General features: G+C 40.6%; 1 protein-coding gene across 2 annotated transcripts in view; it reads right to left on the reverse strand.

The window, feature by feature from the left end:
• The window catches only part of LOC114031352 (transmembrane 9 superfamily member 2-like), a 74,659-nt gene extending 70,817 nt beyond the window's left edge, over nucleotides 1-3,842 (reverse strand). For both annotated transcript variants that reach the window (XM_027846418.1, XM_027846417.1), the window contains exon 1: nucleotides 3,399-3,842. In XM_027846418.1, coding sequence (XP_027702219.1) covers nucleotides 3,399-3,581 — 183 coding nt within the window. In that variant the 5' untranslated portion in view covers nucleotides 3,582-3,842. The remainder of the gene's footprint in view (nucleotides 1-3,398) is intronic.
• Nucleotides 3,843-19,979: the final 16,137 nt, after the last annotated feature.

Below are 19,979 nucleotides of genomic sequence, written 5' to 3' on the forward strand. Positions count from 1 at the left end.
ACTTAGTCCCATGAACTGCCTCCTTGCCCCCATCCTCCCCAAAAAAGTTTCTTTGTATATGAAAAGTTGTGCCCCATTTGGATTTCAGCCCAGTTTAAGTATGGAAAAGGCAAAAGTCTTCAGTAATGTAAAGGGGAAGGGCTTCAGAAGCAAAATAAATATTCCACACCTAACAAGGGGGCTAGAAGCCAGAATAGCTCCACCACGGGGGAAGAGGCCAGAAACACAATGAACTTGCCTCTAAGGTACAGACTTTATAGTTACCTTTGTCCCTAGCCACCGTCTACTCAAGATCCCAAAAGCAGCCTGGGAAGTGCAAGTGGCTACATCAGGATTGATCAAATTGAGCCAAGGGAGAGTCCCTGAATGAAGGATCTAGCTCTGAGACAGAAAAAAATGGTGGCACAGGAGAAGCTAGATACCTCCTACCTCCAGCCTGGATGCTTTACGGGGGTCAAACAAGAAAGTCTTCTGCTAAATCTAGGCTAAGGGTCATGGCCATGGCTTAAAAAGCATACTAGTACCCCAACACTCCAGCTGCAGCACCACTACTGCTCATTAGTGAACAAGCCCAAGGGGACCAGAAGAAAGGGTACTGGTGCTGGTGCCCAAGGGCAGCATGTGAGCCTAGTGAGGAGCCAGCTTAGCAGCCAAAGGCCTGCCCAGCAGAAGAATGACCCACTGAGATAAGATGCCATGTTCTATAAGGAGCTAGCCAGCTACATAGTAGAATGACCTGCATCACCCATGCCATGTCACAAAATTTGTAAGGACCCTCTGGAGAAAAAAGAAACATTGAGGCCCTGCAGCTGCCTCTGCCATATGAGTTTCCTACCCATGTGCCCTGTTACCACTGCCCTTTAATTTCCTTCACTCCTCTCTGAGCTCCAAATGCGCTCCAGTCCAACAGTCTTGGGGGCATGCTTCCACCCTGGGGCCCTCCCACTTGGGAAGATCTCCCCATCCCAGTGGCCCCCTCATTCCAATCGGTCAGCTTCTCCTAGAACTCAGACCTTACTAAATGCTTACTCCTTCACTGCTCTCTGGACTCTGAACTTCCCCAACTTCTCCATCTGCTACCCTTCCCCCAACTGCTTTTCTGCTCCCTTTCATGCAAGGTCTTCCCCTGTTAGAATATAAGCTCCTTCCTGGCAGGGATTGTCTTGTTGCTTATATTTGTACTCCCAGAGCTTAACACAGTGCCCAGCACATACTGAAAGTGCTTAATAAATATTGACTCCCCCTCACTCTATGTTGTAGGCGAATATAACTATCGCTCTTACTGTGCTACTTGTTCAGTCATGTGCAACTCTCCGTGACCCCATTTAGTGTTTTTTTGGGAGGGATATTGGAGTGGTTTGCTATTTCCTTCTCCAGTTCATTTTATAGAGGAGGAAACTGAAGCAAACAGGGTCAAGTGACTGGCCCTGGGTCACACAGCTAGTAAATGTCTGAGGTTGGATTTGAATTCAAGTCTTCCTGACTCCAGGCCCTCTATCCACTTTACCTGCCCCTCCTCCCTTCCCCTTCTCTCCCACTTGACTAAATGCTAAAGAATTGAGTCTACTGGTTGATTTTTAAGGGGAAGCCCACCAGTAGGGACCTGTGAGCTAGTGTTAAAAGGATAGCCACCCACAGCCTTACTCCTGATCTGAACAAGTAGTGGGAGCCATACCTCTAGGTATCCAATCAGCCAGTGGTAGTGCGTCAGGAGGATGAACCCAGATGAAGTACTTCCTATATGCATACACATACTTATATATTGTGAGGGCAGGTGTTTCAGTATTGTCTTTGTATCTCCAGTGTGTATATGTATATACATGTATATATGTTCCACTGCAAACATACATGCATATATATGTATATTATATGTGTATATATTTATGTGTATGTACTAGGGATCTGAAGATAATAAATACTGAAACAGCCACCCCCCCTCCCTCTGCTTCTCCTCATATAATGTAAATTCCTTTTTGGCAGAGCCTGTTTAATACTGCCTTTGTATTCCCAGTGCAGCAGTGTAGCACATACTCAATAAATGTCTGTCGATTGAGGCCCAAAGGTAAAGAACTTGTCCAAGGTCACCCTTGTAGCAGAAATGACATTGGAAGCCAGGCCCTCTTGACTATAATTTCAGACTCTGGCCACCTGTGCCACTTTAAGGCACCACAGCCTCCTAAAGGCACTTAGAATTTAAATGTGCCACACCTTTTCTACTGTGGGGGCATAAGAAAATCAAAAGCCTCAATCACAACCCAAGCCTGCACTAACCTGACCATCTCTAGGCAGGAGTGGATTCCCAAGGTGACAGGTTGAAGCCTAAAAAGGGGGAGGGGGAGGTGACCAGGGGATGTAGTTTAAGAGTCTACCCACAATTCTGAAGACTGCCTCCAAATGTGAACTTTATCAGCAATTCCTCTTTCATATTACAGCAGGATGGTTAAAGAGGCTGTTTTACCAAATAGAAAGGTTTCTTTGGTGTTAGGAATAACGAAAAGGAAGAGAAAAATGGCTCGTTTCAGCCATCCCTTTATGTTATATGGGCCTCACAGGATGTTCGCTCAATAAATAATTGATGATGCTTCTATAAGTGCATAGAGTCAGCTCTGGGTTTTAATCATTGTTTTTTGTTTGTAAAGTGACTGATGAAGAGAGAGATGAGCTTTGTCAGCTAGGAGAGGCTGGAGTGGTCCCGGGAGCCGCGTTGCAGTAGATTGGACAGGGCAGAGGGCGTTTGTGGAGTTGCTGGAGGAGGGGAGGGCAAGGAAAACTGAGTCTGTAGACAGATTTCCCAGCTGAGGCTCACAGGGAAATGCCACTGTTTGCACAGGCAATTCCGGAAGGGAGGGACGGATGGACAGATTGGAGGGAGGGAGGGATGGAGGGAGGGAGGAGGGGCAGGGATGGGCTGCACGGCGTGTTTGCCAAGGGAGAGGGTTCTGGGCAGAAAAGGAGGATAAAGGGGTGAGCACGGAACAGACCCCGGGGACTAGATCCGCGAGGCCAAGTGTACCTTCCGGCATTTCCCTGAACAGGCTGAAGGGGGGCAGTCTTCCCAGGTGAGGACTGCCAGGCGGGGCTGAGCCCCTATCCTGTCCGGGCCGGTCCCGGCAGGTCCCCTCCTGTCCATTTTGTCCACCCATTCCACGAAGTGCGGTCCCATCCATCCCTGGCTCATGGCTTCAATGCCGTCCAGTCCCGCCTCGTCCCGTCCCCTCCCATCTCCTGCATTGCCGTTCGATCCAGTTCTTTCCCACTTAATCCCATGCTACCATCCCGCAGAGTACCGTCCGGTGCCGTGAGGTCCCGTCCCGTCCCCTCCCGCGCAGGGCTGTCCGGTTCCGGGTGGTCCCCACCCCTGCCCTGTCCCCCGTCTCGGCTCCCGCCGTCGGGCTCACCTTGCAATTGGAGGTCTCTTTGCCCGCCTCGCAGAAGCTGACCGGAGCCAAGCCGGGCAGGTAGAAGGCCCAGGAGCCGCCGGGGGCCGCCCCGGCGAGCAACACCACCAGCAACAACCGCCCCATCCCGATCCCGGAGGGAGCGCGGTGGAGGCGGCGCCCGTGGTTACCCGGCGAGCTCATGGTTGGGGCTCAGCTGCGGCGGCGGCGGCGGCGGCGGCGGAGCGCGAGATAACCATCAGCCGGGGGGATTGAGGAGGGGGGCAAAGGGCTGGGACCGCGCGGGAAGCAGGAGGAGGAGGAGGAGGAGGAGGAGGAGGAGGAGGAGGAAGAGGAGGAGGAGGAAGAGGAGGAAGAGGATGGGTCCCGGGGAGGCTGGCCAGGGTGCAAGAGGAGAGTCCGGGGAAGAGGCGGGGCGCGCTCTCACAGTGGGTGCGTGTATAAGTGTGGGTAAGTGTAAGTGCACAAGTGGGGGGAAGTAGTATGTGCCCGAGGAGGGGCGGGGCGAGGTGAGAGGGGGCGTGCCCAGGCACGGGTAAGAGAAGGCGCGCGCCAGCGCGCCTGCCTACTTGCGTGCCCGCGAGCTCGAGCCCGGCTGGTGCGCGCCTCGGAGCTCTCTAAAACCCAGAAGGTCAGGACAGAGGCGGGGCCTCGACTTCACAATGGCCCGCGCGCTCCTGAGCGTGCCCTCCGCTTGGCACGTGGCGCCATTTTTATTTCGGGCACTGGAGAAGGGGGAGGGGGCACAAAGCTTCGCCTCCATTCTTTCCTCTTCTCCCCTCCCCCTCCCCCTGCCCTTTCCCTTCCACTAAGTTCTCCCTTACCCCAAGTTCTCCCTTACCCCTACTGGACTTTCAGGAGGGGGTGTGTGGAGAATCCCTCCACAATGCCCCTCCCAATTACCTGGTCTCCTTTTGCCAGTAGTAGCCTTCCATAGAACAAACAAACGTGGGGGAGCGGGGTGGTACGGGGCAGAACGTCAAGGTAGGGAAATTCTAGCCAGGGGGAGGGGAGGGGAGGAAGAGAGGGTATTCCCGTGCTTGTCCTCTCTATTGGTTTGGGTTTGGTTTGGTTTGGTTTTTTTTTTGGCTTTTATTTTTTTGGTGAGGCAATCGGGGTTAAGTGACTTGCCCAGAGTCACACAGCTAGTGAGTGTCAAGTGCCTGAGGCCGGATTTGAACTCAGGTCCTCCCGATTCCAAGGCTGGAGCTTTATCAGCTGTGCCACCTAGCTGCCCCTTTGTCCTCTCTATTGTAATGTTTGTAGAGTGCTTTCAGACTCAGTCACGATGAACACTTTACATGGACTGCATGTGATATAAAACTCAGAAGGAAACCGGGTGGAGTTGTGAGAGAAAAGGACAAAGGTGGACAGATGTTCTCTGGTGTTGGGCAGTCACCCAACCAGGGTGTTACAGCATCTTTCTCTTAGCTGGTCTGTTGATTGACAGGCTCACTTAAAACAAGAACAAAGACCAAGAGAACCAAATTGGGGCTTGAGCCCTGAGACTGCAAAAATGGTAGGGGAATCTGGAGGGAAGAGGCGTGTGACCTATAAGGCAGGGAGGGGGGAGGGTTAAGGAAGGAAAACTAGACCAGAGGATTGAAGAAGCCTTGCAAAAAGATTTGGAAGGGTCACCAAGCATGGTTGGGTTGGGTACTATTGTCCTGAGAAAGGGGAGGTGAGAAATAATCCAAAACTGGATAAGGGAAAGTGTCCTGTTCAGAAAGAAGACAAGGTAATCAAAAAAATTACATTTAAAAAAAAATGTTACACAAAGCATCCCCACCTACTCTGCGCCCTCACTTTCAGAAGAATCATCCCACACTGATTCTGCTCAGCCACTGAAAAGGAAAAGGGAACAAATGGAAGAGTGGAAACAAGATGCAGGCAGTTGAGAATTGTTTTAGAAGAATGAGCTTCCTTACCAGAGGGAAAGGATGGAAACTCCGCTGAGTTCTTCTCCTCCCCTCCAGGAAAGTTTACACTGGACAGAAACTCCAGTAAGAATCATCCCCACAGGAGAAGCCTTGGGGGGTCTACACCAAAGTGGAGGGAAGGAAAGAGCCAAAATGAGGTGGGAAACCAATGTAGGGAAATTCCATTGGGGGGGAATGAGGGGAGGGGATAGACAAACAACTGGGAATGCCAAAGAAAAGTTGAAAGAGAAAAAGGCCAAGGGGGAAATCCTGAGTGAAAGCCTAGCTCACAGATAAATAAGCCAACAGACGTGATCATATAGATGGAGGCAGAGTGAGTAAAAAACTGTAGAAAGTCTAGAATACAATGAACAAGTATTAGAGTATGAAGGTATTTGAACCAAGAGAGTAAACTGAGTCATATTGAAGATGGTGGTTCAGACACATCCTCAACACATCATCTTTGAGTGGTTCCAGAAGAGAACAGTGATACATTGCAGAGGGCTGGCAGTTAGTGCCATAGAACCGAGGTGATAAATGGGACATTCCTGGGGCCAGCATAGGTAAACGCCTGGGAGAAGCAGGGCAGCTCTAAACACAGAGGAAAGGGAAGACTCTGGGATCATAAAGGTACAGACTATATGGAAAAGAGCTCTACCTATAAAACATCAAAAAAGAGGCAGCACCTGAGTTGAGCGTTCATGAAGAGATGACCCTTCTTACCCATCCAAATGCACAGGTGCTCCCATGCCACCCTGTCTTCTCCAGCAGATTGCCCCCACCATCATCCCTACTCTCTCACTAAGATTTAATCTACCTCTCTACTGGCTGCTTCCTTGCTGCCTACAAACAGTCCCATGTCTCTCTTATCCTCAAAAAATCTTCACTGGATCCCTCCATCCCGACTAGCTATCTTCCATATCTTCTCCCTTTCATGGCTAACTCCTTAAGAAGGTCATGTACAACCAGTACCTACACTTCCTTTCCTGTCCCTCTTTTAAACTCTCTATAGTCTGGTTGCTGACCTCATCATTCAACTTAAACTGCTCTTTTCAAAGTTACCAATGATGTAATAGTTAGATTTAATGATCTTTTCTTAATCCTTATCCTTCCTGACCTCTCTGCAACTTTTGACACTATTAATTATTCTCTTCTCTTGGACAGGCTCTTCCCTCTTGATTTTCTGGGCACTGTTCTCTACAGGTTTTCCTCCTATGAGTCTGACTCTTCCTTCTTGTGATCCTTTGCTGGATCTTCATCCAAGTCATGCCTGGTAACTATTTACTTGAGTTGACCTCTATGGACTTCCTACCTTAGATTAAATTCTTTGTAAGGGTCGGTGGGGTCTGACCAAGATTGAGGAGAGTTAATTCAATCTCATTATTGCTAATGTCCTTCTAGAGACTGAACTTTGAAGTGGGGACTATAGAAAAAGGGGGAACTCTGGATCTCCCCAAATCATTGTTTATTAATAATCATTTCTCTCACTATGTAAGAGATGTTTCCAAGGTAAAATCAACATGCCTTGGCCACAGACTGGATAGGCGTGGTGGGCCAGGGGAAGTGAGGAGTTGAGGATGCCCCCTAGTTAGGTTGCAAACACTAAACTGCCAAAGTAATCTTCTTAAAGCACAGGTCTGACTATGTCAGACCCCCACCCCCATCCCTTTCAATCAACTCCAGTGGCTCCCTATTACTTCCAGGATCAAAATTTTTAAAATCCTAGTTGGCTTTTAAAGCTCCCTTCATAACCTGGCCCCTTTCTACTATTCTACTCTTCTTACACCTTATTTCCCTCCATGCATTCTATGAACCAGTGACTCAGGGCTCCTTGCTATTCTTTGAATACAACATTGTTCCATTTCCCATCTCTGTGCATTTTCACTGGCTGTCTCCCATGCCTGGAATGCTCTCTCTCCTCCTCTCTGCCTCCAGACTCCCTTGGGTTCCTTCCAGTCCCAGCTCAAATCTCACCTTCTAGAAGCTTTATCTGATCCTCCTTAATCTTGGTGCCTTCCTAAGGCTATCTCTAATTCATCAAGAATCCTTTTCTTTATCTATGTTTGTCTATACCACAGTCTCCCAATTAAAATGAGAGCTCCCTGAGGGCAAGACCTGAGTCTTTGCTTCTATTTGTGGTGCCTGTTACATAGTAGGCATTACATATTCATCTGCTCACTGTGGAAGGAAGAAAAGAATTTCAGCAGGCCAAGATATAAGGAAAATCATTCTGGACCTGGGAAACAGAATCTACAAAGCCATAGAAATACCTGAGAAAGAGTTCCAAGAAGAGATGTTGGAACAAATTCATCATTTGGAATCTGTCAGGGACAGGAAGAAAATCAAGGTTCTAACATCTTCTCACCTCTTTTAAACAAAAAGCATCTTCAAAAGAGCAGAAGGCACATTTAAAATACCATCGAAAATGGCAAACATATCAAAACAAATGATCAAATGCAGTGTTGGTAAGGGTACAGAGAAACAGAGCCTCTAAGACATTGTACATGTGACTCACCAATCAGGAGCAATGCAACAATAAGACACAAGTCATGACATTTCTTGTCCTTTTCAATGTCATGTTTCCCTGGCTTGAACTTTGATTCCAAAAACATCATGAAAAAGAAAAGAGGACCTAGTTGTACAAAAATATGCACAGCTTGTAATAGCAAAAACTTGGAAACTACCTATATATGTCCAACAATTGGAGAATGTATTAATACATTTTGGCAAAGTGATGTGTAATGATATGTTGAGGTACTATCCCCCCCAAAAAAACTTGCAATAAAAATGAACCATGCAAGAGCACCTAGAAAGGGCTTATCTTTTCCCCAAACCCATTCTTCTGCTTAACTTCCCTATTTTCCTCCCGATACTGATTATCATACCAATTCACAACCTCAGAGTCATCTTCTGTTTGTCCCTCTGCATCCAAATCCCTCTCACACACATACACAAATATCCAATCAGATGCTAAGCCTTGTTGAATCTCCCTTTCCAACAGCTACCACCTTAGTTCAGGTCCTTATCATCTCTCACCTGGACTACTGCAGTTATCCCTCCGTTTATCTCATAGAATCACAAGATCTCAGATTAGGAAGGGACATACCTGAAAAGAGCCTCTGCTTGAAGGCCTGCAATAAGGGGAAGCCCCATCACCTCCCCGGTCAACTGTGTTAGGCCTAAATCTACCCCTCAGAAAATTCCTCCTCTTGTTCTTGGTTTGCCCTTCTGGGGCTAAAACAGAACAAGCGTAATCCTTCTTGACCACAGGAGGTCCGTTCCTTCAAATATACACCTCTCCTGAGTCTTCTATAGGCTAACATCCCCACTTCCTTCAACCAGTCCTCATATGATATGGATTCAAGGACTTTGAACAACCTTGTTGTCCTGCTTTGAATGCTTTCCAGCCTCCAACCTCCTTCTCAAACTGTTGTACCTAGAACTGAAAACAGTAACCCAGATGTAATCTGACCAGAGCAAGGGAGAGAGAACCATCACTTCCTCATTTCTAGAAGCTTCTGTGAACACAAGGCTGCATTAGTTTTAGGGGCTGTCACAGTCCACTGTTTTCGACCAAACTGCTGTAAGCATGCATCCTCTATCCTGTACTTATGGAGTTGATTTTTTTAAGCCAAGTAAGACTTTACATTTATCCCAAAATGGAATAAGTGTTAAACAGCATGTGGCCTAGTACAGATAGATCCCTGAGACACTCCACTAGAGCCTTCCCACCAAGCTGACTTTTAACCATCAGTCACTAATCTTTGAGTATGACCATTTAACCAGTTTCAAATCCATCTAATTATACTGTCTAGCCCATATTTCTCCATGTTTTCCACAAGAATAGTATGAGATATTTTATCAAATGCTTTGCAAAAAATCAAAGTATACGCCTACAGTGTTCCCTTGCTCTCCTGGTTCACTAACCTTGTCAAATAAGGAAGTAACGTTAGTCTGACATAACCTGTCCTCTTTTGTGTTTGACTTTTTTTTAAAAAAAAAATTATTTATTTTTACTTTTTAATATTCATTTCCGTAAGACTTTGAGTTTTAAATTTTTCCCCCTCCCACTCCTCTCCTACCCCCAAGACAGCATGCAATCTGATATAGGCTCTACTTATACATTCATATTAAGCATATTTTCCCATTAGTCATGATGTAAAGAACAATTAGAACTAATGGGAGGAACCACGAGAATGAAGCAATAAAACAAAGCAACAAAGGAAAAGGAGAGCAAATAGTGTGCTTTGATCTGCATTCAGACTCCATAGTTCTTTTTTCTGGTTGTGGATAGTAATTTCCATTGTGAATCTTTTGGAGTTGTCTTCGATTTTTGCATTGCTGTGAAGAGCCAAGTCTATCAAAGTCAGTCATCGCACAGTGTGGCTGTTACTGTGTGCAATGTTTTCCTGGTTCTGCTCCCTTCACTCGGCATCAATTCATGCAAGCCTTTCCAGGTTTTTTCTGAAATCTGCCTGCTCATCATTTCTTACAGCACAATAGTATTCCATTATATTCATATACCACAACTTGTTCAGCCATTCCCCAATTGATGGGCAGCCCCTCAATGTCCAATTCTTTGCCACCACAGAAAGAGTTGCTATAAATATTTTTGTACATGTGTGTCCTTTTCCCATTTTTATGATCTCTTTGGGATACATTCCTAGAAGTGGTATTGCTGGGTCAAAGGGTGTACACATTTTTATAGCCCTTTGGGCATAGTCCCAAATTGCTCTCCAGAATGGTTAGATCAGTTCACAACTCCACCAACAATACATTAGTGTTCCAATTTTCCCACATCTTCTCCAACATTTATCATTGTTCTGTTTTGTCATGTTAGCCAATCTGATAGGTGTGATGTGGTACCTCAGAATAATTTTGATTTGCATTTCTCTAATCAATAGTAATTTAGAGCATTTTTTCATATAACTTTAGTTAGCTTTAATTTCCTCCTCTAAAAACTGCCTTTCCCGGTTTTCTGCTTCCTTCCTAATCTTGGTTGCATTGGCTTTGTTTGTGCACAACCTTTTCAATTTAATGTAATCAAAATTATCCATTTTGTATTTCATAATGTTTTCTGTCTCTTGTTTGGTCATAAATTCTTCCCTTCTCCATATATCTGAAAGGTAAACTATTCCTTGTTCTCCTAGTTTGCTTATAGTATCTGTCTTTATATCGAAATCCTATACCTATTTTGACTTTCTCTTGGTATAGGGTATAAGATGTTGGTCTATGCCCATTTTCTGACATACTATTTTCCAGTTTTCCCAACACTTTTTGTTAAATAGTGAATTCTTATCCCAGAAGCTGGAGTATTTGGATTTATCAAATAGTAGATTATTATTGTCATTGACTGTTGTGTCTTGCATACCTAACCTATTCTACTGATCCACCACTCTAGTTCTTAGCCAATACCAAGTAGTTTTGATGATTGCTGCTTTATAATACAATTTAAGATCTGGTACAGCTAGGGCACCTTCCCTTGCATGTCTTTTCATTAGTTGCCTTGATATTCTGGACCTTTGGTTCTTCCAGATGAATTTTGTTATTCTTTTTTCTAGCTTTATAAAATATATTTTTGGTAGTTTGATTGGAATGGTTGGTATGGCACTGAATAAGTAAATTAACTTAGGTAGAATTGTCATTTTTATTATATTAGCTTGGCCTACTGATTAGCAACTGATATTTTTCCAATTATTTAGATCTGATTTTATTTGTGTGAAAAGTGTTTTGTGATTGTGTTCATATAGTTCCTGGATTTGTTCTAGCACGTAGACTCCCAAATATTTTATAGTGTCTACATTAATTTTAAATGGAATTTCTCTTTCTATCTCTTGCTGTTGGGCTTTGTTAGTAATATATAGAAATGCTGATGATTTGTGTGGGTTTATTTTATAGCCTGCAACTTTGCTAAATTTGTTTATTATTTCAAGTAATTTTTTACTTCATTCTTTAGGATCCTTTAAGTATACCATCATATCATCTGTAAAGAGTGATAGCTTTATTTCTTCTTTGCCTATTCTATTTCCTTCAATTTCTTTTTTTTCCTCTAATTGCTAAAGCTAACATTTCTAGTACAATATTGAATAACAGTGATGATAATGGACATCCTTATTTCACCCTCGATATTACTGGAAATGCTTCTAGCTTATCCCCATTACATATCCTTGCTGATGGTTTTTGATAGATGCTACCTATCATTTTAAGGAAGACTCCATTTATTCCTATGCTCTCTAGTGTTTTTAATAGGAATGGATGTTGTATTTTGTCAAATGCTTTTTTAGCATCTATATGCTAAAATCATATGATTTTTGTCAGTTTTGTTGCTGATATGGTCAATTATGCTGGTAGTTTTCCTAATATTGAACCAGCCCTGCATTCCTGGTATAAATTGTACCTGATCATAGTGTATTATCCTCAAGATAATTTATTGTAATCTCTTTGCTAATATTTTATTTAAAATTTTCCATCTCTATTCATTAGGGAGATTGGTCTATAATTTTCTTTCTCTGTTTTGGCTCTTCCCAGTTTAGGTATCAGCACCATCATAAAAAGAGTTTGGTAGGACTCCTTCTATGCCTATTTTCCTAAATAGTTTATATAGTATTGGAATTAGTTGTTTTTTAAATGTTTGATAGAATTCACTTGTAAATCCATCTGACCTGAAGATTTTTTCTTTGGGAGTTCATTGATGGCTTGTTCAATTTCTTTTTCTGAAATGAGGTTGTTTAAGTATTTTATTTCTTCTTCCATTATTCTGGGCAATTTATATTTTTGTAAATATTCATCCATTTCACTAAGATTGTCAAATTTATTGACATACAGTTGGGCAAAATAGCTCCTAATTATTGTTTTGATTTCCTCTTCATTGGTGGTGGATTCACCCTTTTCATTTTTGATGCTGATAATATGGTTTTCTTATTTTTTTTAAATCAAATTGACCAAAGGTTTATCTGTTTTATGGTTTTTTTCATAAAACCAGCTCTTAGTTTTATTTATTAGTTCAATAGTTTTCTTAATTTCAATTTTTATTAATCTCTCCTTTGGTTTTCAGAATTTCTACTTTGGTATTTAATTGGGGGTTTTTAATTTGTTCTTTTTCTAGCCTTTTTAGTTGCATGCTCAATTCATTGATCTCTTCTTTCTCTATTTTATTCATGTAAGCATTTAGAGATATAAAACTTCCCCCAAGGACCACTTTCAATGCATCCCATAAGTTTTGGTATGTTGTCTCATTATTGTCATTCTCTTGGATGAAGTTGTTGATTGTTTCTATTATTTGTTGTTTGACTCACTCATTCTTTAGGATTAGATTACTTTGTTTCCAATTAATTTTTAGTCTATCTTTCCATGGCCCTTTATTACATATAATTTTTATTGCATCATGATCTGGAAAGGACGCATTTAATATTTCTGCCTTTCTGTATTGGATTGTGAGGTTTTTATGCCCTAGTATATGGTCAATTTTTGTGTAGGTACCATGTACCACCGAGAAAAAAGTATATTCCTTTCTATCCCCATTCAGTTTTCTCCCAAGGTCAACCATATTTTAACTTTTCTAAAATTCTATTCATCTCCTTAACTTCTTTTCTTGTTTATTTTGTGATTAGATTTATCTAGTTCTGATGGGGGGGGTGAGGTCCCCCACTAGTATAGTTTTGCTATTTCTTCCTATAACTCCCTGAACTTCTCCTCTAAGAATTTGGATGCTATGCCACTTGGTGCATATATGTTTAGTAATGATATTACTTCATTGTCTATGGTTCCTTTTAGCAAGATGTAGTTTCCTTCCTTATCTGTTTTAATTAGATCTATTTTTGCTTTTGCTTTGTCTGAGATCAGAACTGCTACCCCTGCTTTTGTTACTTCAGCTGAAGCATAATATATTCTGCTCTAGCCTTTTTACCTTTACTCTGCATGTATCCCTCTGCTTCAAATGTGTTTCTTGTAAACAATATATTGTAGGATTATAGTCCTTAATCTTAATCCACTCTGCTGTCTGCTTCCATTTTATGGGAGAGTTCATCCTATTCACATTCACAGTTATGATTACTATCTGTAATTACTCTCCATCCTATTCCACCCCCCTTTATGCTTTTCTCTCTCCTTTCTCCCTTTCCCTCCTCACTAGAGTTTTGCTTTCAACTACCACTTCCCTCAGTCTGCCCTCCCTTCTATTAGCCCCCTCCCTTTTCTTCCCCTTTACCCTTTCTACTTCTTGCCTCCCTTCTATTCACCCCCTCCCTTTTCTTTTCCCTTTCCCCTCCTACTTCCTGTAGGGTAAGTTAGATTTCCATATCTACCTGATTATGTTATTCCCTCTTTGAACCAAATCTGATGAGAGTAAGATTCAAACAATGCTCATCTCCCTCCCTTCTTTCCCTCTGCTGTAATAGGTTTTTGTGTCTTTTCGTGTGATGTAATTTACCCTTGTCTGCCTCTTCCTTTCCTCTTCTCCCAGTACAATTCCTTTTCACCACTTAGTTAGATCAAAGTCAACTTATACCCATGCCCTCTATCTAAATATACCCCATTTTGAAGGTCATAACATTACAATTCTTTTTTATTTTTTTATTAATTTATTTTGATTTATCAATAATCACTTCCATATGCTTTTGAGTTTAAAATTTTTCTCCCCCTTCCTCCCCACCACCCTACCCAAGACAGCACACAATCTGATATAGGCTATACATTTACATTTATATTAAACATATTTTCACATTAGTGATGTTGTAAGTAAAAATTAAAACCAATAGGAGGAACCATCAGAAAGAGGAAACAAAAGTCAACAGAAGAGAAAAAAAAATAGTAATTCGACTTCCATAGTTCTTTCTTTGGATGTGGTTAGCATTTTCCATCACAAGGCCTCTGGAGATGTCTTGTATCCTTGTATTGCCAGGAAGGGTTAAGTTTATCAGTATTAGTCATCACACAACGTGGCTGTTATTGTATACAATGTTCTCTTGGTTCTGCTCACTTCACTCAGCATCAGACCATACAAGTCTTTCCAGGTTTTTCTGAAGTCAGCCTGTTCATCATTTCTTATAGCACAATAGTATTCCATCACATTCATATACGACAACTTGCTCAGCCATTCCCCAATTGATGGGCATCCTCTCAATTTCCAATTTTTTGCCACCACAAAAAGAGCTGCTATGAATATTTTTGTACATGTAGGTCCTTTTCCCATTTGTGTGATCTCTTTGGGATATAGCCCTAGAAGATATTGCTGGGTCAAAGGGTATGCACATTTTTATAGCCCTTTGGGCATAGTTCCAAATTGCTCTCCAAAAGGGTTGGATCATTTCACAACTCCACTAACAATGCGTTAGTGTTCCAATTTTCCCACATCTTCTCCAACATTTATCATTTTCCTGTTTTGTCATGTTGGCCATTCTGATAAGTGTGATGTGGTACCTCAGAGTTGTTTTGATTTGCATTTCTCTAATCAATAGTGATTTAGAGCATTTTTTCATATGACTATAGATGGCTTTAATTTCTTCATCTGAGAACTGTCTGTTCATATCCTTTGACCATTTATCAATTTAGGAATGGCTTGTATTCTTATAAATTTGACTTCTCTATATATTTTAAAAATGAGGCCCTCATCAGAGAGACTGGTTGTAAAAATTCTTTCCCAATTTTCTACTTTCCTTCTAATCTTAGTTGCATTGGCTTTGTTTGTGCAAAAACTTTTCAATTTAATGTAATCAAAATTATCTATTTTGCTTTTCGTAATATTCTCTATCTCCTGTTTGGTCATGAATTCTTCTGTTCTCCATAGATCTGACAGGTAAACTATTCCTTGCTCTCCCAGTTTGCTTATAGTATCAGCCTTTATATCTAAATCATGAATCCATTTTGACTTTATTTTGGTATATGGTGTGAGATTTTGGTCTATACCTAGTTTCTGCCATACTCTTTTCTAGTTTTCCCAGCAGTTTTTTTTCAATGAGTAGTTTCTTATCCCAGAAGCTGGGGTCCTGGGGTTTATCAAATAATAGATTACTATAGTCATTGACTACTGTGTCTTGCATATTTAACCTATTCCACTGATCCAGCACTCTATTTCTTAGCCAGTACCAAGCAGTTTTGATGATTGCTGCTTTATAATACAACTTAAGATCTGGAATGGCTAGGCCAACGTCCCGTGCATTTCTTTTAATTAGTTCTCTTGATATTCTGGACCTTTTGTTCTTCCAAATGAATCTTGTTATTATTTTTTCTAACTCTATAAAATAATATTTTGGTAATTTGATTGGTATGGCACTGAATAAGTAAATTAGCTTAGGTAGAATTGTCATTTTTATTATATTAGCTCAGCCTACCCATGAGCAACTGATGTTTTTCCAATTATTTAGATCTGACTTTATTTGTGTGAAAAGTGTTTTGTAATTGTGTTCATACAGTTCCTGGGTTTGTTTCAGGAGGTAGAGTCCTAAATATTTTATAATGTCTACAGTAAGTTTAAATGGAATTTCTCTTTCTATCTCTTGCTGTTGGGCTTTGTTGGTGATATATTGAAATGCCAATGATTTATGTGGGTTTATTTTATAGCCTGCAACTTTGCTAAAGTTGCTTATTATTTCAAGTAGTTTTTTACTTGATTCTCTAGGATTCTCTAAGTATAACATCATGTCATCTGCAAAGAGTGATAACTTTGTTTCTTCTCTGCCTATTCTAATACCTTCCATGTCTTTTTCTTCTCTTATTGCTAAAGCTAACATTTCCAGGACGATGTTGATTGAGAGTGGTGATGATGGACATCCTTGTTTCACCCCCGATCTTATTGGAAATGCTTCTAGCTTGTCCCCATTACATATTATGCTTGCTGAAGGTTTTAGACAAATGCTATTTATTATTTTAAGGAAGACTCCATTTCTACCTATGCTCTCTAGTGTTTTTAATAGGAATGGGTGTTGTATGTTGTCAAAAGCTTTTTCTGCATCTATGGAGATGATCATGTGGTTTCTGTTAGTTTTGATGTTGATATGATCAATTATGCTGATAGTTTTCCTAATATTGAACCAGCCTGGCATTGCTGCTATAAATCCTACCTGGTCATAGTGTATTATTCTTGGGTCATCTATTTACTAATATTTTGTTTAAAATTTTTGCATCTATATTCATTAGAGAAATTGGTCTATAATTTTCTTTCTCTGTTTTGACTCTTCCTGCTTTAGGTATTAGCACCATATTTGTATCATAAAAAGAATTTGGTAAGATTCCTTCTTCACCTATTTTCCCAAGTAGTCTATATAGTATTGGAATTAATTGTTCTTTAAATGTTTAATAGAATTCACATGTAAATCCATCTGGCCCTGGAGATTTTTTCCTAGGGAGTTCATCAATGGCTTGTTCAATTTCTTTTTCTGAGATGGGGTTATTTAAGTATTTTACTTCCTCTTCTGTTAATTTGGGCAATTTATATTTTTGTAAATATGTATCCATTTCACTAAGATTGTCAAATTTATTGGCGTATAGTTGGGCAAAATAATTCCTAATTATTGTTTTAATTTCCTCTTCCTTGGTGGTAGCTTCACCCTTTTCATTCTTGATACTAGTAATTTGGTTTTCTTTCTTTTTTTTAATTAGATTAACCAAAGGTTTATCTATTTTATTGTTTTTTCCATAAAACCAGCTCTTAGTTTTATTTATTTCAATAGTTTTCTTAATTTCAATTTTCTTAATTTTTCCTTTGGTTTTCAATATTTCTAATTTGCTGTTTAATTGAGGATTTTTAAATTTGTTCTTTTTCTAGTTTTTTTAGTTGTATGCCCAATTCATTGATCTCCTCTTTTTCTATTTTATTTATGTAAGCATTTAGAGATATGAAACTTCCCCTAAGAACTGCTTTTGCTGCATTCCATAAGTTTTGGTATGTTGTCTCATTATTGTCATTCTCTTGAATGAAATTATTGGTTGTTTCTATGATTTGTTGTTTGACCCAATCATTTTTTAGGATTAGATTATTTAGTTGCCAATTATTTTTTAGTCTATCTTTCCGTGGCCCTTTATTACATATAATTTTTATTGCATCATGATCTGAAAAGGATACATTTAATATTTCTGCCTTTCTGCATTGGATTGTGAGGTTTTTATGCCCTAGTACATGGTCACTTTTTGTGTATATGCCATATACCACTGAGAAAAAAGTATATTCCTTTCTATCCCCATTCAGTTTTCTCTAGAGGTCTATCATACCTAACTTTTCTAATGTTCTCTTCACCTCCTTAACTTCTTTCTTGTTTATTTTGTGGTGAGATTTATCTAGTTCAGAGAGGGGGAGGTTGAGGTCCCCCACTAGTATAGTTTTGCTGTCTATTTCTTCCTGTAACTCCCTGAACTTCTCCTCTAAGAATCTGGATGCTATACCATTTGGTGCATACATGTTTAGTAATGATATTACTTCATTGTCTATGATGCCTTTTAGCAGGATGTAGTTTCCTTCCTTATCTCTTTTGAGAAGACCTACTTTTGCTTTTGCTTTGTCTGAGATCAGGATTGCTACCTCTGCTTTTTTTTTTTTACTTCAGCTGAAGCATAATATATTCTGCTCCAGCCTTTTACCTTTACCCTGTATGTGTCATTCTTTTTCAAATGTGTTTCCTGTAAACAACATATTGTAGGATTATGGTTTTTAATCTACTCTGCTATAAACTTCCATTTTATGGGAGAGTTCATCCCATTCACATTCAGAGTTATGATTACTATCTGTGTCTTTTTCTCCATCCTTTTCCCCCATTTCTGCTTTTCTTTCTCCTTTCTCCTTTCCCCCCTGAACTAGTGTTTTGCTTTTGACCACCGCCTCCTTCAATTCCACCTCCCTCCCGCCTCCCTTCTATTAGCCCTTTCCCTTTTCTTCCCCTTTACCCTTACTGCTTCTTCCCTTCCTTCTATCCCCCCTCCCTTTTCTTTCCCCTTTTCCCTCCTACTGCCTATCGGGCATGTTAGATTTCTATACCTGATTATGTTATTCCGTTCTTGAGCCAAATCTGATGAGAGTAAGGTTCAAACAATGCTCATCCCCCTCCCTTCTTTCCCTCTGCTGTAATAGGTTTTTGTGTCTTTTCCTGTAATGTAATTTACCCTTGTCTGCCTCCTCCTTTCTTAGTACATTTTCTTAGATCAGACTAATTCATTTACTTGGATCCATTTAACCCAGTTGATTAGATTTTTTTTTATTATTACATCAAAGTAAACTTATATCCACCCCCTTTATGTATATTCCTTTAACATGGTGTAATAACAATACAATTCTCAAGAACTGTATCATCTTCCCTTGTAAGGATGTAAACAGTTTGCCCTTGTTAACAACATATTGTATCTTTCTGTCCCATTTACCTTTTTATGTCTCTCTTGAATCTTGTACTTGAAGATCAAATTTTTTGTTGAGCTCTGGTCTTTTTATCAGGAAGGTTTGGAAGTCCCCTATTTCTTTGAATATCCATCTCCTCCCCTAAAAAATCATGCTCATTTTCGCTGGGTAGTTCATCCTTGGCTGCAGTCCAAGCTCCTTTGCCTTATGGAATATCATGTTCCACACCCTACGATCTTTTAATGTAGAAGCTGCAAGGTCCTGTGTAATCCTGACTGTGGTTCCATGATATTTAAATTGTTTCTTTCTGGCTACTTGCAGTATTTTCTCTTTGACCTGGTAATTTTGGAATTTGGCTATTATATTCCTTGGCCTTTTCAATTTGGGATCTCTTTCAGGCAGGGAGTGGTGAATTCTTTCTATGGTTATTTTACCTTCTGGTTCTAGGACTTCAGGGTAGTTTTCCTTTATGATTTCCTGAAAGATACTGTCCAGGCTCTTTTTTTCATCATGATTTTCAGGTAGGCCAATAATTTTTAAATTGTCTCTCCTGGATAGATTTTCCAGGTCAGTTGTTTTACCCATGGGTATTTTACATTTTCATCTATTTTTTTCATTTTTTTTGTTTCTGTTTGACTGATTCTTGCTCTCTCATAGAGTCATTAGTTTCCATTTGTGCAATTCTAATTTTTAACATATTGTTTTCTTCTGTTAGATTTTGTACTTTCTTCTCCAATTGGCCAATTATATTTTTAAAGGATTTCTTTTCTTCAGTGTACTTTTTTCCAGTTGGCCAATTGTGTTTTTTTTAGGGACTTGTTTTCTTCAGTGTACTTTTTTTCCCAATTGGCCAATTGTATTTTTTAAAGACTCCTCTACCTCTCTCATTTGACTTTTAAAATCCTTCTTGAGTTCTTCTAAGAAGGCTTTTTGGACTTCAGACCAGTTCAGACCTTTTGATATTGCAGATGTGGGTTTGTTGACAATGTTGTCCTCTTCAGAATTTCTGTCTTGATCTTCACTCTTCTCATAATATGAATCTATGGTACATTTCTTTTTACACATGGTGTTTCTTTATTCCCTGGCCTTTAACGAGATTGAGCTCTCCTGCTGGGGAGCAGAGGGCACTGACCCAAACTTCTTGTGTTGGGAGGCTAGGTCTTGTTCACTGGCTTTGTGTGCTGGGGCCTCCAATGTTGGCAATTGGAGGCTGTAGGGTTCTGGCTTACCTGGTATTGGGCTGGAATCAGCAAGGCTGGAGCTTTTGGGTAATTTTGGGTTGCCTGCTTTTCCTTTTCTTTAGCTTTCTTCAGCTCCTTTCAGATGAATGCTGCAGGGTGTTTA

The sequence above is a fragment of the Vombatus ursinus genome, unplaced genomic scaffold (assembly GCF_900497805.2).
Source record: "Vombatus ursinus unplaced genomic scaffold, bare-nosed wombat genome assembly UNPS02015152.1, whole genome shotgun sequence".
Taxonomy (NCBI): domain Eukaryota; kingdom Metazoa; phylum Chordata; class Mammalia; order Diprotodontia; family Vombatidae; genus Vombatus; species Vombatus ursinus.